The 25,424-nt window shown below is 38.0% G+C and overlaps 2 protein-coding genes across 8 annotated transcripts; both read right to left on the reverse strand.

Annotated features, from left to right (window-relative positions):
* Positions 1–403: 403 nt before the first annotated feature.
* Positions 404–4,822, reverse strand: riok2 (RIO kinase 2 (yeast)). The gene is made up of 10 exons (XM_043238806.1): positions 4,625–4,822; positions 4,200–4,338; positions 4,009–4,125; positions 3,116–3,291; positions 2,525–2,613; positions 2,089–2,280; positions 1,905–1,997; positions 1,389–1,820; positions 871–961; positions 404–652 (listed from the first exon to the last, which is right to left on the reverse strand). The coding sequence occupies exons 1-10, from the start codon at positions 4,688–4,690 to the stop codon at positions 491–493; spliced, it is 1,557 nt and encodes a 518-aa protein (XP_043094741.1). The 5' UTR covers positions 4,691–4,822; the 3' UTR covers positions 404–490.
* Positions 4,823–5,023: 201 nt separating this feature from the next.
* atxn2 (ataxin 2) lies at positions 5,024–25,016 on the reverse strand. 7 transcript variants are annotated; one of them, XM_043238799.1, is made up of 25 exons: positions 24,500–25,016; positions 22,604–22,637; positions 22,317–22,376; positions 22,102–22,173; positions 21,810–21,960; positions 19,231–19,245; positions 17,378–17,502; positions 17,162–17,253; positions 16,865–17,053; positions 16,024–16,190; positions 14,987–15,202; positions 13,683–13,862; positions 13,416–13,595; positions 13,191–13,298; positions 12,428–12,498; positions 12,011–12,351; positions 11,697–11,763; positions 11,051–11,191; positions 10,292–10,309; positions 9,590–9,656; positions 9,124–9,317; positions 8,442–8,568; positions 7,779–8,158; positions 7,524–7,698; positions 5,024–5,753 (listed from the first exon to the last, which is right to left on the reverse strand). In XM_043238799.1, exons 1-25 carry the CDS (start codon positions 24,616–24,618, stop codon positions 5,725–5,727), a joined length of 3,318 nt encoding a protein of 1,105 aa, XP_043094734.1. In that variant the 5' UTR covers positions 24,619–25,016; the 3' UTR covers positions 5,024–5,724. The 7 variants fall into 7 exon arrangements, with proteins under 7 accessions (XP_043094734.1, XP_043094738.1, XP_043094733.1 ...); XM_043238803.1 differs by having other exon boundaries at positions 8,466–8,568; positions 9,584–9,656; XM_043238798.1 differs by having other exon boundaries at positions 9,584–9,656.
* Between the last annotated feature and the right edge of the window lie 408 nt (positions 25,017–25,424).

Here is a 25,424-nt window from a genome sequence, read left to right on the forward strand (position 1 = left end):
GTATTTTTCCACAAGTGCCTAAAACTCTTGTGTACTGCAGCTTCAAGCATCTTGGAGATATTTCCACAGTTCTTCTGGGTTTAATCTTTCTCAGTTTGTTTCCGTTTCTTCATATCAAACTGAAGAGATTGGATGATGATGAGATCAGATCTCTTTATAAAGATTGCTTGTGCAAACAAAAATCTCCCTGGATTATTACAATTCATGGCAAAGGAATGTTTGGAAATGTGAACTGACACTATACAAAGAAAAAAAAAAGACTTTTAGCAAATTTGTTTTTTTAGTGAAAATACTAATGGCCTAAGACTTTTGGCACAGTACTGTACAAGTAATGCATAAAATGTAATTTATTCTCAATAAATCAGGTCAACACATTAATAAAAACTAAAGCAACTCATCTTGAGGGATTAAGTTTTTTATTAGTACTTCCATAGATAAAGAAGCAACTCTGAAAAATGTTAGAAGTCCTCAACAGATTTCAGGACCACCCTCAGCCCCAGAAGTAAGCCCCCTCCAAACTGCTCTTGATGTTGTTCTGATTTTCTCTCCTCTCCTTGGTCACCAGGTTGGCTTCACCCTTCTGTAAACGTCTTCTCTGAGCAGCCTTCTGCTGTTTCGTGAGCTGTCTCTTCACTTTCTGCCTGATGACCTCCTGCATTGGGGGATAGCGAACACTTTATTTTAATGAAACAACAAATCAGGAAAGCAAAATTATGTGTTTTTTTCTATTTATATATGCAAACCAAAAGGTTACATGATACACTTTTGCAACAGCAGGGTTTTTTTTGGCTATTTTAATTCATTAGGACAATGTTGAGAGGACAGAATTATAGAATTAATATAACACATAGAATTAAGGGTTGTACTCACTGGTGGTATAGTAGAACAACTGCCAACACTTCCAATGCTCATTTCACTGGTTGTTCTCCTCCTGTGCTCATTCTCAAGGCTCACTTGGTCTCTGTGGAACCACATACATCAGATCATGTATCATAAATGCAGGAGAAAGGCTTTTACATAAAGTTCATGCAAAAACAAACATTAAAAAAAATCATCATAAAGATGCATTTTGATATTGATAATTTGAGTTTGTAATTTCTGGATAACCTTTGTTTCCAGTGCAGCTCTCTAAGAAAAATATGATTAGAATTTAAGAATGCTTAAATTAGACTTTTGTTTATTCTGGTCTTATTTGCTCACCATCATATTGTTCCAAACACTTATTATTATTAATATTAATAATAAACGTTTTGTTAATGTGTTATATATATATATATATATATATATATATATATATATATATACACACACACACACACGTTTTACACATTCGATTTTTTTTTAATATTTTTTACTCTTAGTCTACTTGCATAAAAAGAATTCCTCACCTGAATGGCCTAAACTCTTTGTTGGCTGAAGAAAGGTCAACCAAATCAGGACACTCATCCTCCACCTCATTCTCCTCTTCCCTCTCCAAATCTGTGGTAATGTTGCAAACAGTTTCTTTTTGAATGTCCTCTGAGGGAAGCTCCTCTTCACCTTGAGCTCCTTTAGGTTCCTCTGTTTTGTTCTCTTCTGTTGGAGTATCTTTACTAATATTTAGCCCTTCCAGTTCAAGCATGGCTTGTTTATACTCCTCTATGCTGATAACGTCTTCTGAGGCAGCCTGATGCGTATCGTCAACCGACTCCGAGATGTCATCTTCATCTCCACTGAGTTCTTCACCCTCTGGACCTTCAGGGTGGAGCAAACGGTCATCCTGCTGCAGCTCCTTGGTGTAGCCACTAGCTGAGATCTCCACATCGAGCGAGTGGGCTCTTCTGTATAGAGGAATGCGTCACTTAGTTACATTTCTAGATTATCTAAAGACTGACTATAAACAAAGCAAGCTATAAAAAAATGACCTGATATCTTTGAATGTTGGATAGAGTTCGCTTTCATAGTTGTATCTTTTCAAGAAGAAATCTCGAACACACTTAACATCTCGATCAAAGTACCTGTCGTGGAACAATTACACACTTCATTTTAGTGTCAAACTTCTTATTGACTAATCATCATTTTCAGTCTGACATGAAGTTGGATAGTCACCATTCTGCATTTGTGTGTGAGGTGGAGACCATCTGAGGGAAGTCGATCATTGTGACGTGGTCGTTGTCATCAAGCATGAGGTTAAATTCATTGAAGTCACCATGGATAAGCCCATGGTTGGCAAGTTTGACTATTAGCTCCATGATTTCACTGTACAATGCAGCAGGGTCTTGAATTTCTCGAACCTGACACCTACGTCAAAAATACAGCAATGTAACTATTTGTGTATTTGAAAAAAAATATATGATAAAATTCAAAATGTCAAAAAAGTAAACTAAAAACCTATGTATTGCTATGTCCTTTCTATTAAAGAGTTGTACAAGACAGATTAATACTGCACACTAATGCAGTTTGGCAGCTGGCAATGACCTTTCTATACAAGTAAATATTTAATGAAAGAAAATAAAACAATGTGTGAAAGTCCAGGTAAACTCACAGTGGGTAACCATTAATAAGCTCCATAACTACTGCATGTCTGTTGTAGTCTACTGGCTTTGGAACAGGAAACCCTCGATCATATAATGCCTGTAATGTTAGAATAAAAAAAAAAAATCATCAACATACAATAATTTCAAAGATTTATATCTAGAACAATAAGCTATTTATATAGTTGGGCATTACACAAATAGACTCCATAACTCAGAATGCTTAGAATCTGCATTTTGTGGTTATTATTAATGGGGTACTTATACAACAGGGAAATTTAAATAGCAGTGGTTATTTATTATTATTGCCATGTCATCTAAGACATCTTCATGGCAAAATCTGAGTTGTGGAAATTTAAATGAAAGCATCTGCTACACAAACAGAAAAAGGAGGCATTGGACTCCAAAAGATTAATATCCACTTATATGGATAATTTTAATAACCTGTATCCAAATGTATTGAATGCATTTTTAAAAGCATGGTTAAGACAATAACTTTTTGTAACACTGCACTTTGACACTTTTTTGGCTGTCCCAAAAACAAAAGTGTGTCCCTGTTCACAAGGTCCAGAAAATATCCTCTTGGAATATTTGGATCCTACCTTCATGTATGCAAACTCTTTCATGGCGGAAAGCCGGGACAGGTACAGCCACGACATCTTGTGTCTGTGCTTGTGGTAATCTCTCTTGTTCTTTAAGTTCCTGAAGGATGTCCGACCCAGTCTGTGAAGTTTCAGAGCAAACTGCTCCCCCTCAGCATTTGCGACAATGTAAATATCTGAAATACGAAAAAGGGTTTACAGTTCTTGAAAATCGTCCCTTATAAGTATGCCTGGCAAGATATATGTATTCGTACTGAACTGTCACTGTGTGTACATCTTTTTGGTGCATTTAGCCTTACGACGAATACAGGCGAGACCATTTTATTTTGATACAGTATTAACTGTGCTGTAAAGTCATTAATGCTGGAACCGACACGTTTGTGTGTGTGTGCTGTATCCTTACCAGCAGAATCAACTTATAACAATTATCTTAATAATGCATAACTGCATAAAGATCTGCTTTTATTTTTTGATACATTATGCTTTCATAAAACAAATACAGATAGAATGTCGCTTCTGCCATCTGGGTTTCCTTTCTGTAAACTAATTAATCATATCACAAACATTAACTGAAACTCAGCCTATATAGGCTACATTACCCGTCGCACTGTTTTCCCCTTGGTTATCCGTTAACTAAAGTAAACATATTTCAAGAATTTATGTACTGCAGATTGTATACGACAATGTAATATTTTATCCTCTCACATCTAGGTGGGAAATATGTAATTTGCAATACTGTCTGTTCAAAATAAATGAAAAGAACCGAGCATAGTATTTGTTGTTGTTTTCTTTTCCCCTGTACGGAAATCGTACAGAGCCAACCGTAAATATCTGAGAGGTTTAAGGTGTTAAAGATCCATCAGAAATGCGTCAGACTTTTAAATGACCCAGACCTGACTCTTTGCCGACTCCCATCTGGTTTCCTACTGACAAAATAATATCTCTGGATGAAAATGTCTTCAGTGCCAGGTAATCATAGCCGCCGTAATTCAACCGATAGCCCTGCACAGCTACAGAAAGAAAACGCGGTCAAAAGATGCACTCAATCACAAAAACATTTTACAACGAAGACCGAAGCATTTACTTTTGCTGCGTTCGTAGGCCAGTAGTTTGTGTTTGACCAGCTCCCGCAAAACCTTGTTACACCCTCCATGTTTGAGGCTGGCAATAGACGCGACCAGACTTACTGGAACGATCTCGTGGTTCTTCATGCCCATTTCCACCTGCGTGTCCCGGAGAAATCATTATAAACACAAAACACGACTACCGAACTGGAACTTTTAAATTGGACTGCCATCTAATGGATCGAGTTTCTTTAAACTGAACATTAACTACATTATATGGCATGCCACCACCACTCGCACTCAATACAGTTCAATATGCATCCAGCTGAAGCTTGAACCTTTATTTTGATTCGGACACATACGCCTGTAGCTCGCCACATAGTTGTAAAGAAGCTGGAAGAAGAGTTGATGTAAACAGACATGCCCCCTTTAAAGTCATACATACCGCTGTGAGGACTCTAAAATCCTCCCTGGACAGATACCTCAAGATAACAACGTTTAATTTGCCCATGGTGGCAAACACGTAGAAATCTTCTGAAAATTAGTAAGCTAATTTTTTTCCCCCAAATGTTTTTTGTAATGCGTGACTAGTTCAACCTGCCATCCCCATTCCACATGTTCAAACCGGAAGTGCGCAGTGTGACGCTGCATCCCGGAAGTTGACGGGTTCAGTGCTTCTCCTGGCGGCGTGGAGTGGAAGGAAGTGTCTTCTGATGCTCTTGCATCATAACCACAAAAATAAGCAATTCAACATTTAAAACAAGCAATGGCTTGATTCTTGTCAAGGGAAGTAACAAAATGACAGTTAAACAACAACAACAACAGAAAAAACAGTCAAGACGTGTAAAGTTTTTAAAACTTTTTTTAATGTTTTTAATTTTTTTTAAATTCATTTATATTATCTACAAAGTAAAAGTTATTTTAACTTAACAGTTTTATAACGGTCAAGTCTAATGGGGCTTTGCCATCAGATTAAATTAATAAATAATTTATCTGCTTTTTTTGCCGAACATCTTCATTAATGGAAGTTTCTTGTGTTTAGTTTGGTTAGAACCATTTCACTTTGTTGTGTTGATTTACCCCAAGGTCTTGAGCACAGCTATAGCAGCAGCATTTAACAGTAATGTTAATACTGTCAATATACGGAAGAATTATCTTTAACTTAGAAGGTGCAGACGAAATGTTCCAGTTATTTATGCACAGTTTTCTCACTCATCTGGGCTGTTTTGTTATTGTTAGGACCCACTGCAAGAGTTCTAGTGTCACTGAAACGTGAAAAATGATTCCTCGTTAAAACTCTTGTCTTTCTTTTGTTTTGTTTTTTTTTAAAAAAAAGCCAGAGTTCACCACATCTTTGCCTGTACGTGTATCTTAATCACTGGTGGTGGGTAGCAGAAGAGCAGCATGATTGAGGTTCTCATGGCCATTATGGGGAGTTTAGAGACAGGTGAAGTTTTGTTGGCCAGTAAGTGGTAGGTGGGACCAGATGGCTCTGCAAAGATCTGGAGCCACTCAAATCGACTGCTGTTCTCTGATCTTCATCCTCTACAGCTGCTGCTGATGGTGACCTTGCACTGAACAAAAAAAACACAAAGATTTTTATTATAACCTCCACAGCAAAATGATGAGAGAATCTTGGTGGGAGGAGAAAAAAAACATTTAACAACCCTAGCCAGTATGCAACAAACATTACAGGCAAAACAGAACCGGCTGATCACTACATTTTAGTGATGCACCGATAATGATCGGCCAAAATTTTCAGTAATTTTTTGTCAGTTAAGCTGCTTCTGTAATCGGCGGTAAATGCCATCAAACATTTCGGCCAAACATTATCGGTGCATCCCTACTATATTTTCATTCAAAAGAAGACAATTACATGGACTTACGCAAGTCCCTAAGAATCACTTGTTAAAACACATTTATCTATGCATTTAATTATTTGACAGCATCCTGATTTTACAGCATTTTTACACAAGTGCCTTAAACTTTTAATAGTAATGTAGCTTTACAGGTAGGCTTTTTGAAGCATCTTGGAGATGTTACCATAGTTCTGTTTCTTCATGTCATTCCACACGGACTGTTTGTACATATAAAACTCACTGGATTATTACAATTGATTGCAAAATGAATGTCTGGAAATGAAAACTAATATTTTTTACTGACACACTATAGCAAAATCTAGAAATTACTTAATACTAAGGATGCAACAATAAATATTTTTCAGAACTGATCCAATCTGATCCTGAAAATTAAGAGTATCAGAATCATACATACATACATACATACATACAATTAAAATGGATGAAAATAGAAATAGAAAATAACTGATCTGTAGGTCTGGCGATAGCACAGATCATTGAATCCAATCTCACTGAATATCATTCTGGCGTAATAATCAAGGAAGTTTGCTGCTATATCATGACTGCAGCAGGCGCCATGTCACACAGCGGAAAATAATCCCTGTGCAAGCAAGAGGGTCTGGCTGTTTTCAGGCGCTGCTTGATATCAGTGCGCCTGCTGCGGGAGCATGGTACGGCAGCAAACGTCCTTGATTATTATGCCGGAATGAAAGTACAGTTCCTAGTCATATCAGCCTAAAATAACTACATTTTCCACCGGTCAAACTATACAATATAACTACAGAAGAATCATTTTTGAATGTGATGCTACTGGTCTAACTGGATTAAGTTATTAATGCTGAGCTATGCTAAAAGTGCAATCACCAGACCCGAGATCATTTGGATTCAAAAACAGTAAAACTCAACGTATTAACTCTGGAGGAGTTCGAGAATTGGCCTATTTCCAAAAAAGTGAAGTGTTTCTTCAAATGCATAGCACAGCAATGAAGGCAGCAACATGTAATAAATAGGACAGAACAAGTAAGACCATCAATTATCTTTCATTGCACTGAAAAGCATTATAACACAAAAGACTTCAATACAGACTGGCATATGTGCACAGAATGATGTGTCTGAAACAGTCTGCATAGAAAAGTTCAAAGCACAAACTCAAGAGATATTTATGTGTGGTGTATTAAATCTATGTCATACTTTGAGCTTTTTTTTGTTTTAAATCTCAGTTATTGAATGCTCTTGAAGAGTGTTTCTTTGTTTTGACTGCAGTAACTGAATGTGCTTTGGAGTTTAAATGCTGAATGGAGGATGACAGATAGACAATTTGCATATTATATTCACACACATATACGCATCTTATCTTTATTTTTATTTTACTATCCATGCATTGCTGTTGTTCACCTGAAGCTCTTCTGTCATAGAAATTCACACAAATTCCTCGTGTGTGTAATCATACTTGGTAATAAATCTTTCTGATTTACAGACTCTTACCAGGGGTGAGAGTGTAGGAGTAGTGTGTGGCTGAGGACACAGGGATGGGGTTGAGAGTGCCCTGGGGCAGCGCGGGTTGAGGGCCAGCAGGAGCCTGTGTAGCCATCAACATCATAGTCGGGGGGTGGGAAGGAGTGCCATGATGTGGCGGCACCATCCCTGACTGCATGTGGGCCTTAAGAGACAAGTGAATTAATATTTGTAAGTATTTGTTAGCATTTCTATAATCCCGGTGTTGAACCAGTTAATACCTACCTGCTGCACATGAGCCATATGGTTAGGATTATACCCATGCTGCACCTGCTGGGGGTGGATGTAGACAGCCTGCTGAGCGGAGGGGAAGCTGGCTTGAGGAGACTGAGGGTTGGGGCCGGGTGTCATAGAAGGTGGGGTGGGTGCCAGGGCTGAGTACATTTGCTGCTGTGGTGGGTTTCCCAGATGGATGGCCTGGGCAGCAGCGGCCGCCGCTTGGTGCTGAGGATGCTGAACGGGGCTGGGGGCCGGGTGGCTGCCTCCATGCTGAGTACCCTGCTGCGGCTGTCCTGTCGGGGTGGCAGAGGGCTGAGGGTGCTGCGGATGAGGGTGAAGGGTAGAGCTTGGGTGGGGAAACTGCTGAGGAATGGGGGTAGGTGACACTGAAACAGACAAACACAATCGTATCACTGCATTTATAACGATCACATTCAAGGCATTTACCAATTAAAAATAAACACAAATGACATACTCCGAAAGGTCTATTTTTGTAACTGACATTTAAACTTAGACATAAAATTCTAAAAAAAATTTAAAACAACAATTAAATATGTAATAATAAGATTACGTATAAGAGAAACAAAAACTAATGGGTGCACTGCATGATCGTAAAAGAGGTTAAATGGGCTGGCAAGGTTTAGGCTTTGTGCTGGGGGGAGTTCTTACCATACATAGTATGCGTCTGCTCACCATACTGAGTGGTGGAGGAAGAAACCAGGCTGGGCTGAGCATGTCCAGGAGGAGTGATCATCCTTGCACTGCCCTGAATCACTGGACTGAACACATGCTGGGCCTGAAACACAGGAACCCCAAATTATATTAATGACTTAAAAATATTTAATAACCAATTTAGTCATATTAGAATTATATAAATATTATACTTCTAACATTCCCTTATTGTGAAAAAAATATAGTTTTTTTTTTAAGTTTAAAAATGATGAAGTATCCAAACAACACATAACAATGTGTTTTGCAAAATAATAGAACAATCCTAATGGATCTTGTTATATATTTTATATGTTATTTTTTTATTTAAAATTAAGTTGCCTGTGTGTATTTGATTGTTTAACACAAAGGATCAGAAAAGTAAAGAAATTCTATATTGATTTAAAAAAAAAAACAAATCAGTTCTGAAAAAATGGTATCATTGCATCCCTATTAAAAAAATCATCCCTATTAAAAAATTACCACTGAATGTGCAATTCAGATTCTCAAGAAGTACTCTCCTACCGTTTTATACTATTAATTTAGACATACTATACTATTTTCTTGTCCATTCTGAAGTATAGAGGTAAGCATATTTGGATGCCTGGAATATTTATTTAGTAAACCTGTAAAGTTATTGTACCTGTGACTGGTAGTGGGGCATCTGTTGTACCAGAGGTTGGCTAGCAAACTGCTGGGGGCTACAAGTGAAGTATTGGGTGGAGTAGGCTGGGCTTGGTGCCACAATGGGCGGCCCAGCAGCTGTAGCTGGATGCATCATTGTAGACGAGCCAGGTGGGTGATGCTGGTCTGGTCTTTGCTGTGGCATGTTTGGTACTGCAATCAAATACAGCAAAAATAAGAGAGAATGAAATGGGCATGATTTTGAGAGGGAAAAAAAACAGATTTTACAGATTAATTAATTAACAGCACTTCAACTATTACACAAAATCAATCCACAAAAACATTTAAACATTACAAAACTCCCACACAGTAAAAAAACAAAAAAAACAAAAAAAAACCCCTCATGACTAGAGAAAGACATAAGACTTTAGCAGCCTTGTGAAAAAAACATACACTCTGTGAGAGTGAAGCATTCTCACCTTTACCTGGTCTGTAGGGCTTGGTCTGGCTCATGGTCATATGAGGAACCTGAACATGGTACATGGCTGGAGGCTAAAGAATGAGGAGCAGAACTTGAGATGCAAAACTACATCTATGTTTTGAGTTTTTCACAGTCTTGAAGAACACTTGCTGAATGCATTTTAAAACTACTGTGTATTCTGTTGAGAAGCACCTTAATTTGACTTGCAGCACTTTTTTTTTAGCCCAAAGTACTCAAAGTTAACTGTAGACATGTTCAATGTTTGTTTTATTAGTATTTTCAATCCCATTTTGTGTTTCTTAAATGACATAATTTATAAGATGTGCCAACAAACTCCTGTCCTCTACTGTGAGAATACACACATTAATGCTTCTGACTGAAATAAAGCCACAGAACTTTCTAGCTTTTTCCTTTTCTGGTCAAGTGTTCATGCAAACAAAGCTTCAATACTCATGACAAAAAATAAAAATAAAAATTTGAAACAAAAATTGATCACTAATTTTACAGAAAAAAGTACTGCTAAATTTTAGCTGACAAAGTAAAGATATAAAAATGTGTTTATTGACAACGTTATTAAAATGTAATGGTAATAAAACTGATCCGCTGAAGTAAGAAATGGACTAACCAACAACTGCTGGTCAGTTATGCAGATAAAAATCTCATACATGTTTTCAGTAGAAAAAAAGAAGCTTAGAATTGCACAAACCTTCCAGATAATGCTTTTCTAATGGAGAGAGAGGAAAGAGGGAAAAGAAACAAAAAGAACGAGTCTTTAGTGTGATAATCATTTGCTATTTTTCAGCATAAGATGCATTTTCTAGAAAATGTGTGAATGAGTAAAGATGAAATAAAAGCTTTTTAAATGATGCTGTAGAGGAAAAAAAGTCTAACTGTCGCTTTTGTGTTTTGCAACTGCTGAAATGCATCTTTCCGCTCTACACCACGATAAATAACAGTAAAGCTTTTATTTTGGTGAGTGCAAGTAAATTAGCAAATACAATAGCAGACATCAGTAAGGTGATGACGAATCATGAGGCCCTTTTGCATGCTACTAGTAAAATCATTATTGCATGATCATGTTCTTGAGGTCTGTTCACACCAAGTCCACATTTTTGTACAATAAACTAGTGCACAGCTCTGATTTATTTTTATTTTTTTATTATTATTATTTTAACACAGAAGAAAGAATGCGTGCCATTTTATTTAAACCAGACTTGGCCTGAACAGGCCTCTACTAGCCCTTCTCGCTGAACGAAAGCAATCATTTGCTGGATATACATGCAGATGAAATGCAGCTGACAAATGAAAATGTAAAAGGGATGGTTCAAGTATGAAAGCAATCAGGACATCAAGGATCTTGGCACATGAATGAAAATAAGAACAAATGTTTTGGGATAGATGTGGGTTTCCATGCACAGAATGAATGAAACTACACTAACAGAAAAGTTCATGTAACGGAGCTCACCTGAACGCCAGGACTGACGGGCGTCAGAGGGTACATCTGGAACATGGTCTGGCCATAAACGGCGGGGGGCTGCTGTACTACTATGGAGGGGCTGGGTTGACCCTGGGGCCGGGTTTGAGTAGGGGTTGTTGCTGGTTTAGGCTGAGGAAAAAGTTCAAATAAAATTAAATTAAGATAAATAAACGTACATTTCTATCCTATATTTGTTCTCCCTCTTCCAAAAACAAAACAATATAGGACAATAAATACATGTTGTATCTTAAAGGCTCAACCAAAAGTAAAAACCTTCTTAAAAAACAATTGTTAAAATTTGTTTTCCTTCTTTTGTCAAACATGATATTCTAGAGAACGTAAACAAATACTGGCTGGTTCCCATTGAAATCCAGTATGGAATAGTATGGAAATTAAAATCAGCAACTGTTCTGTTGCCCACATTATTCAAAATATCTTTTATGCTCAATAAAAGAAAGAAATTCATACAGGTTTGGAACAACTTCAAGGTGAGAAAAATTATGATTTTTCTGACCCTGTGTGCTAAATGGTGAACTATCCCTTTAATAAAGGCACAGTATAATTTTAATTGTTTAATTTTTTCCCCCATTTTCAGATCAATAATTATCACAAAATGAAACACTGATATACTTACAGGGGAGCAAAATACCCTTGGGTTGAACTCCTTGGCATTGGGATTGAGAGTAGATTTTCTAACACTCCTAAAACATGCATAAACAATAAATGTTTTATTCACAATACGACAAGAATATTCCTCAGGTAAAATGAACACTGATTTTGAATAACATGTCTGATATGGACCAATTTACTAAGAAAAACTCTTTTAAGCAACTTGAAAAATTAAAACTTTTGACAAATTCTGTTTGTGATTCACACAAATAATTTGATTGTTTAAAAAAAAAAAAACAATTATAATAATTAAAATGAAATTTTCTTCTGCTGACTCACTCTGCTACTGGGTCATTCTTCTCCTCCTTCTCATCCTTGTCTTTTACAACAGCATTGGCCAGAGGTGAGGTGGTTTGAACGCCTTGAGACGTCACATCAGGCCCTCGTTTCTGCTCAGGTACAGCAGAGGAAGGAGAAAGCAAAGGGGTACCAGATTTACTTCCTGTTGGGGCAACGCTCGCAGCAGTGGAGGGTTCTTCACTAATGGCAGACTCCATGGAGACTTTGGGTCCTGTTGAATCTACTGTGCTCTTCTCAGCTGCTGGATCCTTTGGCTTTTCTCCAAGGTCCCGTGGAGTCTTGGGCTCAAAAACTGGATCTGGATTTGAGCTAGACTGCAACTACAAATGATGCAGAGCTTCAATAAATGGAAATACAGTTATGAAACACACATAATGGGAGGGAAACAAAACTTACCCTAAAATCTACACTGAATTTCTTTAAATTATCTATTTGTTTCCTGTGGTCTGGAGCCATGCTGGGAGGTCCTAGGAAGATCAAAAAAGCACATTTATTACAAACGAATTACATACTCTCATCTGATTATTTAGTTTTGATGCAGTGGTGTAGTAGTATACCCTAGTGGCGAAAAACATGAAATTGCTGATATTATGCTAATACTAATCCAGAACACATTAGCTACTCTTGGAGAAATCACATTCAGACACTGCAATCTGCAGCAAGTATCAATTGACAGAAAGTAATTTTTTCCCTCTCTCTTCCCCTTTATGAACTTTTATTGTAAGTTTAATTATTGGAGAATTAAGAGACAACAAGTTTATTTCAAACTTCTAAAAATACAGAAAAAAAGAAAAAAAAAGTAATTGAGAATTCAAAGAATGAAAATCAGATATTGTATCAGCCCCACTTTGATGCATATGCTTGTACCTACACTGTATGGTAGTTTGTGAATGAAATATAAGATGAGCTAAAAAAGTCATTTCCCGCTCTATCTACATTTACAGTGTCAGCAATTCTGCAAAAAAAAAAAAAAAAAAAAGAATTCATAGCAGCCAAATCCCTAATTCATACTGACAACTGGCAATTTCTGCTTTCTTGCTTTTTGTCAACACAGCAAAATTGCATGCTGCAAAAAAACAGCTTTAGCGAAAGCTCAAATTCTGATTAAAAATGGCTGGTTATGCATGATAAACAGCATGACAGCTTTAAAGATACACACCCTTTCCGATGGATCGAGAGATGCTTGCAGAAGCTTCAATAGGTTTCACATTTTCCTTGTTGGCATTAGGAGAATTTTGTCTCGTCTCTAGTACTCTTGATTCTTTGGCTATTTAAACCAAAAAAAAAAAAACACAGGCTGTGAAATCTGGTACATAGGAAATGAATAACACATATTGTTAAACAGGCCTTAAATTGGCACATATTGTGTAAGGGACGTCCTTACCCTCTTCAATTGGAGATGCTTCCAGGTTGGTGGCCGGATTGGCTGCTGTGGGTGACGTCGCTGCTGTGGAAGCTGTAGCAGAGTCTACTGGCACTGTACCAGCCTGAGGGGAAGACAAGCAGGAGGGGCTTGGAGCACCTCCGCCAATGCTATTTTGTCGAGGTGATCGAGGTCTGTGTGCTAAAGAGGAAGTGAAATAAAATACTAGTCAGCAAGTCGTTCTGAATCAAACTAAAATCTGGATACCCGTTTATAATCTAGACTTACCACCGCTGACAACAGATGACCAGGTTCCCCCAGAAGGGCTGTTGTGAGTAGGAGGGGGAGCGGAAACCTCCACCGATGCACCTTGGGATATATAATCAAGCGAAGAAGACCCGCTCCGACAAGAGGCCACTCTATGAGGTCTAGGAGTACGCTGGGACTTGGGAGACATTCTTGGAGGACCTGCATTCACAAACAAAGGGATGAGCGAGCTTTGATGGAGGAAACACACCCTTTAGGGCATCTCTCACCAATGTGTAGTAGTGTGTAGCTCTCTCATAAAGCAGATGCTGTGTATGTGACATTCAAAATATCAAATATGAAGCAAAAAACTGGAGGTGGGACAAACAAACACACTCACTCATAACTATGTACAACATAGTGGTTACACAAGTTTGTGGCTTAAATATGCATTGGACACTCTGACACATACTAGAAAATGTAGTTTTTACCAAATTTCATTTCAGTAACTGTCATGTACAGAGTACCAAACATGACATGCACAAGAAAAAGAAAAATGCTGTTTACCATAAAGTAAGACTTCGTTCTCACATTTTATTAACTGTGAAGTACGTTCATTAAAGTTAAATTGTGGTCATAATTTATAGTCTTGTTATAAACTTGAAACAAGGGAACAAATGAATGCAGTCTCGTCACAATTTAACTAGTAATTAAGTAATTATTACAAATTGGCCATGATTTAACTAAATTAAAACTAGGAAACTAATTAGCAAAATGCAGGCATGATTTAACTAAATTAACATGAGAGAAATAATTAGTACAACATAGTCCCGTTAACTTAAATTAAGCAAATGTAAGCACACGTGGAAACAAATTCTTAGTTTGTTGCCATACCTTTTCCTCTGCATGTCATGTGCCTTTTTCCATATTCATGAAATGTTAATGGATAAGAATGTTAATTCTAGTCAATCTACCTGAAATACATTTGAACTGAAGAGGCTGTGACAGTTGCTCATCTCATATGCGAGAACACTGTCAAGCCAATGTCAAACATGGAAAGAAACACTTGGGCATTGCCAGTGGTGTCCCCATGGCCAAAACACAATGCCAACACACACCGCAGAAAAAGAGTGAGTGAAACGTGCCCCAAATTCACTTCAACCATGCATAAAAACAGGGACAGCAATAGAAAATGGAACAAGAGGAGGAGTGAGTCATTTTATTAAACACCAGGAAAGTCCCACAGCTGTTAGTGGCAGCCTTAATTCAGGCATTTGGATTGCAAAACTTGAACCTGATCAGTGGTGCCACAACAAAATGGCTGCTCGGTCTGGAATTTCTGATACCTTCTGAGGACAGGCGTTTGGGCATGGTGGACAGGGGCCCTGTAGAGCCATGAGCAGAGGGGTGAGACAGGGGCCGAGAGGGCCTGGATGGGGGTCTGGAAGGAGGCCGGGTGGGCGTGGCCGCCCGGGGCGGGAGAGAGTTGGTGGGACCTGACTGGTAACGGGATGGAGGGCGAGAGGAGGGAGATGGGCAGCGCGAGGGCCAAGGGTGTGCACCTGATAGAGATGAAATGAGTCGAAATGAGAGGAAAGAAAAACTACATTGGAGCAAGAGAGTGAAGGACGGGAAACAAAAGAGAATGTAAAAATTAAGGGAAAAACAGAAAAGATTGAAGGCCTTATAGAATGTGCAATGTAGATACGAACACTGACACTAGCGTGGAGAAAAGGTCCAGAGCGAGGTAATGGAAAAGTATTGGGAAGAAGGGAGTGGAGAAGGAATGAGAAGACACCAAAGAACAAGGACGAAATGCAACAAATCACATGTTGAAATTTCTTTTTCTTTAATTCTAAGGCAGTGAAACATAAAACACCGGGAAACAGGACTTCAAAGAAAGAAAATTTGAAAAGATCAATCAGATTCTCTTGGAACAGCAGCAGTCTTGGCCTGCAGTACTCCCTTGCCCAAATCCTTTTATCATGAAAGGACTGAAAGCCAGACAGATAATTTGGTCGATCGATTGTTAGTGAAGGAGAGAACAATGAACTAATAGATAATATAAAAAGCCAAGAGAATAGATTCTAATTTCTAGTATTTTAAGTGGACATTTTGAGTTCTGTTTTAAGGACTGAAAAGAAATGATTACAATAAAAGTGACACCAGAGAAAACTGAGAAATCTACCAAAAAAATATCAGCACATTGCTTGTCTAAGCTGTGCTGGTAACCACCGCCGATAATACTTTAAATCTTCAAAACTGCATAACCAAACATACAGTTTGTGTAATCAAGGTACCACAACACTAGTCACTAGTTGTTTTGGATACCCATCATAACCCAAAATATGTACAAACAAAGAGTTCAAAAATCATCTTATACCTCCATTGACCACACGCTGATCCATTGCGTTGTAGTCATGAGGTCCAGATCTGGGTGTGGGAGGCCCAGGGCTGCACTGCACCAGTCTGGGTGAGTTTTGACGACCAGCTCCCCATGACATCCCTGGTTCTCTGTTCCTCTGACTAGGGGGAATGTATTTGTTCTCCCTGTTGAAGTAAACAGAAGTAAGAGGGAAACTCTGTATTAAAATTAAACTAATTGTGCAATTCTCTTCAAAATTAAAAAGTAAATACATTCTAGCACCAACTAATAACAATTAAACACTGTTGTAAAGGTGCAGTCACATTTGCAAAGGTTATTTTTCCACTGTGAATTGTGAATGAAGCACAGTTAACATAGAAGTCCCTTTGACACCAAGCAGCCTTCTTCTGGTCAACATGGGGCAACATCTTTTGCCCTAAAGCAAAGTTCCCATTTGCGTAGTTTCCTATTGAAATGTCTCAATTTCGTCTGCAAAGTTCTGCCGAACAATATGTGCAGGCATATTGCTTGCGTTGATCCAGGCTAAGGAAGGAAATATAACTGTTGCACAAAACTCGGGCAGATGTGCAACAAATTCACATTAAAACTAGCAATAGTTTTTGTATTCTTCAGGGATATTTAAACTTTTTTCAATCTGAGCGTAGCCTTTGAAGTTAATCAAGGGAATTGCATGAATCAAAGTACACATGGCTGCCATATTTGCAATGCCTCCAAGCAGCCATTTAGCCATCCAGACCAACTCCTATCTACATGAATGGAGAAATACATGAAACTCAGAAACATCTTACCCAAATCACATTTAAGCAACATTTTAAGTTAGCAATAAAATCGCCTTCACCTGTTGAGGCTGTGAAGCTCCCTCTCTCCACGAACCACAGCAGTGTATTTCTCTTCCTCAGAGCGGTCGTCATTTTCCAGAGCCACTCGGGCCTTGTAGGTGGCACTGGCTTCGATTTCTTCTGCCAGCTGTGATGCACGAGCCTCCCGCTTGAGGAACTCCTCAGAGTTGTCTCGCTCCAAAGGAACCCTGGAAACAAAAAGAGAAAAAAAAAAAAACCACAACACTTTAGAAACAACAAATACCTAAGATTTATATAAATAAGGTGATTTACAGCACAAATGAAACATGACTTACGTGTACGAGGACAAGCTGCTGTCATAGGTGGACTTCACACCGTATGTCTCCTCATTGTATTTAAACATCTCATCAGGATCCCAGCCATTTGACTAAGAGGGAGAGTTTCAAAAACGTAATTACTGTATCGCCTCATACCTCTTTGTAAGAGCTTTAAATATCTAAATGTGGTTACTGCTTATAACACTTAATAATATATATAAATAATAAACAAACCAGATCAGTGTCAAGAGATTCCATGCTGCCAGAGATGTGCTGCTCCCCTCCATCCCAGGGTTCCAGGTCCTTCTCTTTGTGCTCTCCATTCAGACGGGCACTTACTGCACTGTCTGTGAAGTTGTCTTTACCGCACACCAACACACAAGACAAACAAGAGGATTCATATCACTTGCATCATGGTGATGAAACTGCACAAAAGCTTATGGGAGAAACATAAATAAAGATATTAAAACTAATTTATGATATTGGGAACATAAATACTGAAAACGGTTGATTATTACTAAATGAACACAAATGGTGGGGCTAGAACCTCACATTAAGTCATAAGACAACAATCTCGATTCTGAGCTCAATGCATTACAAACACATTTTAAAAGGCCATGTTTTCAGAAAAAAGGTGGAGCTGTTCAATTTCTCATTGAGGAATTAAGCTCATGTACAATGTTCAAAAACAAAATGAGTGATTCCTCTCTTAACTAGTTAATTAATTCATGATGCTTAAACCAAAGTTGTTGCCACATTTTCACAGGCAAAACCCATTCATTTTAATAGTAATCCACACAATTCAGAATTTTGCATGTGGGCAAGAAGGCTCTACTGTGGGTTTCCCCATGGATTCGCCTCACTGACCAAGAGAAATACGCTACTGTGTTCACTGTGCTTCATACATTGCAACATTACTAACAATAGACCTTTCTGCCTGCAAAATGCCACTGAATTTTACTAAGGCTACTGCACCTAAACGCTAAAAAACTAACTTGATCACTGAACAGCAACACTAATTGGAAAGTGAGATTCCTGAGAACATGACCTTCAGGTTAAGGGTCACAAAGAACTTGAGAGGAAACATGGTATTACAAGAATTAGGAAAGAATCAATGCATGGGGGTTTGGCAAGACGCCATGCATTTTAATCAGTAGCTTCGAAGAATTAATAAATGAAAAGAACTCATTTCATTTCACTGATTTCTAATGCTGTTCATAGCAGCATGATTTGCATTATTGATATTGAACTTGCACTGAATTTAACAGTTCACATTGTTTTCATTAGATTTTATTAAAAAAAAAAAAAAAAAAACACAAGCAAACTAAATTACATCAACCTGAAGCATTATGAGCTCCCACCAGGATTGGGTTTTTTTTGTTTTTTTTTAATTAAGTAATATTGTCACACATGAAATGAAACAGGCCTTTAATATAACATTATCAGGTTAATCGTAATGACAATCAAAATGTTACAGTAGCTACTTGCAGCCATCTTTGAGCAGGTTTGGCACATGCGTGTTACTTGTTTGGCTTCCGGTGTGATGATGGAAAATGCCATTTCATCTTTATATGAACTAGCTGATCATTATTTTATTTGTGCCATTTTGTAAACACCATACATTCTCAGGTGCAAAAAAAATGTAAATCTAATAGCTAAAGTCTTAACATTGAACAAATCCTGAGGTGAAGTACCATACAACACAAAGCTACCTCTAATTGAACTCTGAAATGTGCTTTTTGTTTTGTGGGTACTTAACAAAAGGGGGCAATTAGGAACATTTAATCTATCTTAAAAAGTGTTTTCTTAGAGAAATAGCATTAATGTAATCATATCAAGCATTCATATACTTTATGTAAAACACAGCGCACATAAGAAGCTGATACGGTGTGCTTCTTTTTTTAAAGTTAATGCAAAAACAACATCCTCTGACTTGAGGGATCATTACTGTTACAATACCAAAAAGCAACACTGTGTCAAAATGCCTGCAAGTCATGCACTATTTACCTACTCAAAGAATGCCGCAAGCAACTGAAGAAAATTAGCAAAAAATACACTGGTAAAAAGAAGAGGATGTGTTGTATTACCTGCATCTGATGAGACTACACCCATTTAAAAGAAAAGAGAGAATAAAAAAAAAAAGGGTCAGTTTGATAAAATCATTTACCAGGTTCAACTAACACATTTTTTGCACCTACAGCGATAGAGACAGGGCTGGATTGTAAACTGTATGGAAAGAGCAGTGGAGATATGTCACTTAAAACAAGGCTGCTTTTAACAAATGCATTTTTCCACAAAAAGATAAAAAGCTACCACACAGTAGTATGTCTGAAATGATCATTTCCCAAGTGTGTTTTGCATGCCTAATGTATGTAGCAGCATTCTAAATATTTTACAACTTATTTAGATTTGTAATGTCTTGAATGCATTAAAATATCATCCCCTCTCCTCATACCTCACTTTGAACTTTTATCAAATAAACATCTTATTCAGCATTAATGAAAACATAATTGCAGAACTACAGCAGGCACTGTGCATAATGATATTTTCTTGGTCTGCACTGACACGGCAAAGCTCACAGTTCTGATTGCATAATGCTGACCACATTTACATGCACATCACAAATTAAGTTTAGGTTAAGCTTTTGTTCCATTCCAAAACTCCTACACATTTTAAGTCCAATTTAAGGTTTTTAAAACTGTTTGGGATCTAAATAAATAAATAAATAAAATGAATAAAAATTACTAGAGGCATACTTTAGGGGGGGAAATGCTGAGTGTGTTTTGCCTGCATTTACACTGAATACCTTTTTAATCTAAGTACTGTAGGTACTAGTAGGTGTCGTAATGAGTCTTCATAAATGAATCTTCATTTGTTTGACTAATTTATTCAAAAAGAAGCATGTCACCAGTTATATAAATGGGTAATCAAATTAAACTGATTCAAAATGCAGTCTATTAAAATAACATGCCTAACTATAAATTTTAACTGTGTTAATTGAACTGTTATATAAAATCAGTATCACATTTGCAATCCTGCTAATATTTGGGTAAACCACTCTTGATTGTGTAATACTACACACAATACATGACATAAAAAATAAGATAAACTGGGGGTAAAAATGGTCATGTATCCATTTTTGGGCATATGAATGGTTACATCACACAGAAAAGTCATGTTTTAGTTATGTTGTTTTATTTGGCAGAGTGACACTTATGTGAGCCAACACAATGTTAAAGTGGACACTGGATGCCCATTTTCCACAAATTTAAATGAATCTTTAGGGTCTTGATGAAAAGCTTTGGTTAAAGCTGTTTTGTTGCCTGCCCCTTTAAATGCTAATGAGCTCTGCTCACCCAACCCCTTTCTTCTCCAGACCAGAGGCACTCAACTACAGCCACATTCATCTTTTTTTTTTTGTAAAATTTTAACTTAAAATGTAATGCTTAGTAGAAAAAGCAGTAAAACCGTGTAAGAGACAGCAAAATTCTATGATGAATTCAACTCTTTGTGTAGCGATTTGTGTACGTATCATTCATTTAAAGGTTTTAAAAAATAAAAAAAAAGAGAGAGAAACATCTCCTTGGTGTAATAATGTGTGTCTGACAGCCAGACATGTACATATATAATAGAAATGGATACAATGACCAAATATTGAATATGCATCAGTTTAAAAACCAAAAGCAGGACAAGTTGTTAAAAATATCTGATTCACCGTGTTTTCACAAATTGTAAACATATTGAACTAAATCTGATCTGCAGCTGAAACCACAAAAAAAAAAAAAAAAAAAAAAAACAGATTGGTTGACAGTGTAAATACGGACATGGTCGCTTCATATTTACTGTAAATGGCTGCATAGGATACAAGAACCATTTGGCTAATGCTTACAAACAAACAGCAAAACACCACACCCTCCCATTAATGACAGTCTTTAACTCAACTCTTACAACTAACTTAACCTGAAGTGTGTGTTCCAAAAAAAAAAAAAAAAAAGACAAGACAATGTGTCTGAATAATTACAAAGCCCATCACAGATAATAATACATGTTAAACTAAAACAAATAAGTAGAACTAAACAATGCCACTGAACTGGTACTGAACTGTGCTCGACCATGAGAAAATTCCTTGAAAAACTTTAGCAATCATGGGATATAATTAGTGGGTTGTACATTACAGGATTATTTAATCCAAATGACTGTATAACAGTCAGGGGCTCATAGAGAAAGAATTGCACAAGCACATTTGTTCTGTTCTTTGCACTTATCCACTAGCTAATACAATACACAAGTGCAAGTAAAATGTTTGCTTTTTAATTGTCGTCTACAGTATAATCATGCCGGCCTTTTATAAAATGCACATGCTGCAGTAAAAAATAACAACGTATTGCTGTAGTTTCAGCAATAAGAAAGCTTCTTGACTTTACATCTTGAAAAATCTGTTTTGATGGTTGATGCCGACTCAAAGCATCATTATTAGTCACACTTTGCAACGTGTAGAATTATGTATATATTTGTTGTGATGTCAGTAAATGGATCAGCTTTCCTGCAATTTGTGGCAGTTCATACCTACACAGCATCTATTCTACTTCTTATCAGAGCTTATACTGTACCTGTAAAGGAGCCACTAATGTAGTAAGGAAAAACACTTCTTTTATAAGGGTCTCACCTTTCTTGGCATAGTTGAGGTCCACATCTTTAAAATGAACTACCACTACATCTGAGGACTTGAAGATGATGCTTTCCACAATATCCTCACGGCGAGGGCCCGCATTCGGTTCTACACTCTTTCTGTGTGCAGCATCCAGGACAATATCACACTGCAGACGCACAGAACAAAACCATATAGGGAAGAAAAAAACGTCACATGCATAGATGGAATAAAAGTGAATAAATTTTTTTTTTTTTAAAATAATTATTTCAATGTTTGAGATTAGAGCCACAGAAATTCATCTCCTCACCTCTGGGCCATAGGTCTTAAAAACCCCTTCATAGATCAGCCCATTTTTAACCTTAAGTTCACATTTGGTACCCTGTTGAGAGGTGAAGCACAAAACCAAATTGCATTGGTTTTATTTTGGTAGAGAAAATGATCAAATAAAAAGAAAAAAATATAACAGCTGCCGCGTGAACAAACAAACGTTTTTTTTCTCCAGTGTTGAGCATTTGGACTCACCACAACTGAAGTCAAAACATGAACCATCCTCATGTTTGCATAAACTCCACTGAAGGCCACCTTAAAAGATAATTGCAAAAGGAAAAAAAATATTATTTTTCACTGCAGTAAAGCATTATATAAAAAAAAATACATTTATACTGTATTCAGTTTTATTTGTTGAGTGGTGTGCAGTGCGCTGATATACAGTTTAACATGGGACATTTTCCTGTTTTCAAATTTTAAACGTGAATTCAGAAAAACTATATTATGAATAAATACGAGAAACTGAAAGAAAAGATACTCACTGCAGTGGAGGGTCCTTTGGCATTGTTCCGTCCTCTGGGAAGACAGAAAAAAAAAACAGAACGATTGATAAGCTTGATAAGAGATCATTTCTAATCAAAAGGATACATGGAATTGTTTGACATGCTACATACACAGTTTGCAGAGCCAAAAACCCTTTTTACCAGGAACAATAATTCATGTGATACTGATGGAACTGTCGATTGCACATGCATTGGCATACACCCAGAGCTACAATGACAAGGGAATGACAGATAATCATATGCTTCATGCATTTCATTGTGCAAAGAAGCGCTTGAAGTTCCCAAACAACAGGCTTGGGGGGGAAAAAAAATCAGCATTTCACTGAAAAGGACGTGATTCATAGCCAATGACAACATTATACCTCAAACATGCAAGAACCAGAGCTCCTAAATTATAAGAAGCGTTGGATGAATATAACAACGAGATCTCTAAATGTTTAACAAGAATGAGTTCAGTGCGCATGATTTGGGTACAAACTATCAAGTGCTTCAAGTCCATTAAAATAAATTAAGAGAATAAAAGCTGTGAATGACGGCCCCTTTTCAGCAGCCAATGTACAAATCAAATGCTGCATTACAGGCGGCGTAAGGCTTCACTGCACCACTCACGATTCCCCCCAGTTTCTACAAGTCATAATACTCTTGTTGTTCCGTGTAGACAAGAACGACGCTTTTCACCATGCAGTGTGACTATGCCATGCCAATAAAGGCCTCTCTGCTTCTCAAGCTGCAGGAATATATACATATTCGCACGTATGCTCACAAAAAAATCATATCGAATATTATTCACGTATCGCAGCGTGCTATAAAAGTACACGCTTACACAAATGTCACATAGCAAGGACGGACTCAATGCACGCAACCTCTCGCAAACGTCAAGGTTGATACAGCGGTCTGACTTTCCCACGTGAGCGCGCGGATAGTGTCCAGCCGTGAAACGTCCGTTTCCCAAATACACAATAATGGGAAAGGCGCAATTCTGACCCGTGCCCTCGAGTTAACCAAAAGCAAAAAACGGAAGCTGGGTTCATGCCATTCTCAATAGCGGCACAGAGAGCTAACATGTGACTTCTCGTATGGGATGATGAATTCCCACAATGCCGATTCGCAGGCCTTCACAACGGCTTGAAAATCAGCTTACCGTCGTTAAACGTTAGGCAGATGTATGAAGATAAAAGTAAAAAGATGACGTATCCGTAGCCACCTTTGCATTTTGTTGGGACTGACACAAGGCAAACGATGCAGAAATAACGTGATCATCGCCTGGAGAGCCCCCGATTGTATTTTCGCCTATTCCTGAATTACATTTATCATCAAGCTAGACTGTCATGCGGATCAGAGCGACAGATAGTAACGATGCAAGCAAATAAATTCGTTGGCTAGTTAGTTAGCCAGCTAATAACACTCCGATGAATCGTATCACCGCTGATACTCTCATTTTACGGCTCGCAAATTATTTTTTTAAGCAGCTCAAATGTGAAACCCGTTCAATCCAACGATACGTTCGGAAACGATGCAAAAAAATGTCAGTACAAAGCTGTCACGGTCATATTTCACCGGCAAAAACACACAATTCATCCCGAACGCGTTCACCACAGCAGACAACCCGCCCCTCTGAAATATTCACGAACATATTGTCCAGAATCAGCTGTTATTTTAAAACCGCGACGGGTTTGTGCCCATTAACGTGTGAATCCCCGTCCTGTGAACTTGGCCTATATCGGCCTACATGCGCTCAATCCCGACCACTGCAACTTCAACAACCTGCGTTTTTTAAACTACGACACAAGTGCAGGCATGCCGCATCCCCCGGTAGGTTCACGCTCGTCCGTCCTCTGAATTAAAACCCCGTCGTGTGGCAGATTCGGTTCTCACCTTCCTATGTTCTGGCGTCCGACGCCTCCTCCTGCTCCCCCGGTACCGGAGGCCGCAGCGGCTCCGCTGTTGCTTCCGCCGGGTTTGCGATTACCACCGGCCTGCGGCTTCATGGACATGGTGATCCCATAAACGACAGCTTGAGCAGAGTTTTCTGACTGTTTGAGAAAACGTTTTACACCGCGGACGAGTGCAGAATATGCTATTTGACGCGTTAGCTGACAGTTGATCTAGTGACAGCCAACGTGTAAAGCTACTCCTCTAGTTATTCAAGTCTCCACTAACGCTGCCTGCTACTTCAGCTAGCTCTGCTGATTTAATTCCTCCTGAACAGAGACAATTTAGCCCGTTTTAAAAACAGAGCGCGGACTATCCATATGTTTCAAATGTCAACAAAAACACCAACCCGGTAATTTCGCCGTTTTGTTATTTTAAGTGCGATATTTTCAGTAATATACACAGTTCACGCGGGGCTTCAGCACTGACCGATAGACCTAAACAGTCTGAAAAGCCACAAAAAGTGGCGGAAGGATATATACACATCCCAGGAATGTGTGTACTCCTTTTGACTGTTTTATTTGTTCTACAGAGAAACGATCATCAGCACTTATTGTAAATATACCTGGGGCGTGATACGTTATTTGGTTGATAATGGAAAGTAATACATGTCGGTTTTGGTAAACGGTTACTCTTATGTAGTGCGCACTATTTTCAGCAAACGCACGGATCGCTCTAAACGTTCGTGCTTCGCCACTAGTAGGCCAGGTGACTGGTGTAATGTATACTGTTAAATTCCTCAAGCACTATGCGCAGTTATTCCGATTATTTAATTTGTACGATTCCTTGTTTTAATCTGCATTTTCTTGGACTTTATACAATCTTTAAGCAGTGGTTAAAATGCGTTGTTATCCTTATAGAACCCAGT

Source organism: Puntigrus tetrazona, chromosome 5, assembly GCF_018831695.1.
Source record: "Puntigrus tetrazona isolate hp1 chromosome 5, ASM1883169v1, whole genome shotgun sequence".
In the NCBI taxonomy this organism is placed as follows: domain Eukaryota; kingdom Metazoa; phylum Chordata; class Actinopteri; order Cypriniformes; family Cyprinidae; genus Puntigrus; species Puntigrus tetrazona.

Excerpts from the sequence above, each read along its gene's own strand:
- riok2 (XM_043238806.1), bottom strand. The coding sequence starts at position 4,690 with ATGGGCAAATTAAACGTTGTTATCTTGAGGTATCTGTCCAGGGAGGAT. Across the intron at positions 2,281-2,524 it reads CTTATTAATGGTTACCCACT|GTGTCAGGTTCGAGAAATTC; the intron begins GTGAGTTTACCT and ends TTTTTGACGTAG. Across the intron at positions 1,998-2,088 it reads TCACACACAAATGCAGAATG|GTACTTTGATCGAGATGTTA; the intron begins GTGACTATCCAA and ends GTTCCACGACAG.
- atxn2 (XM_043238798.1), bottom strand. The coding sequence starts at position 24,618 with ATGTCCATGAAGCCGCAGGCCGGTGGTAATCGCAAACCCGGCGGAAGC. Across the intron at positions 15,203-16,023 it reads TCAGCGTGTGGTCAATGGAG|GTGCACACCCTTGGCCCTCG; the intron begins GTATAAGATGAT and ends CATCTCTATCAG. Across the intron at positions 9,318-9,583 it reads GCCCTACAGACCAGGTAAAG|TACCAAACATGCCACAGCAA; the intron begins GTGAGAATGCTT and ends ATTTGATTGCAG.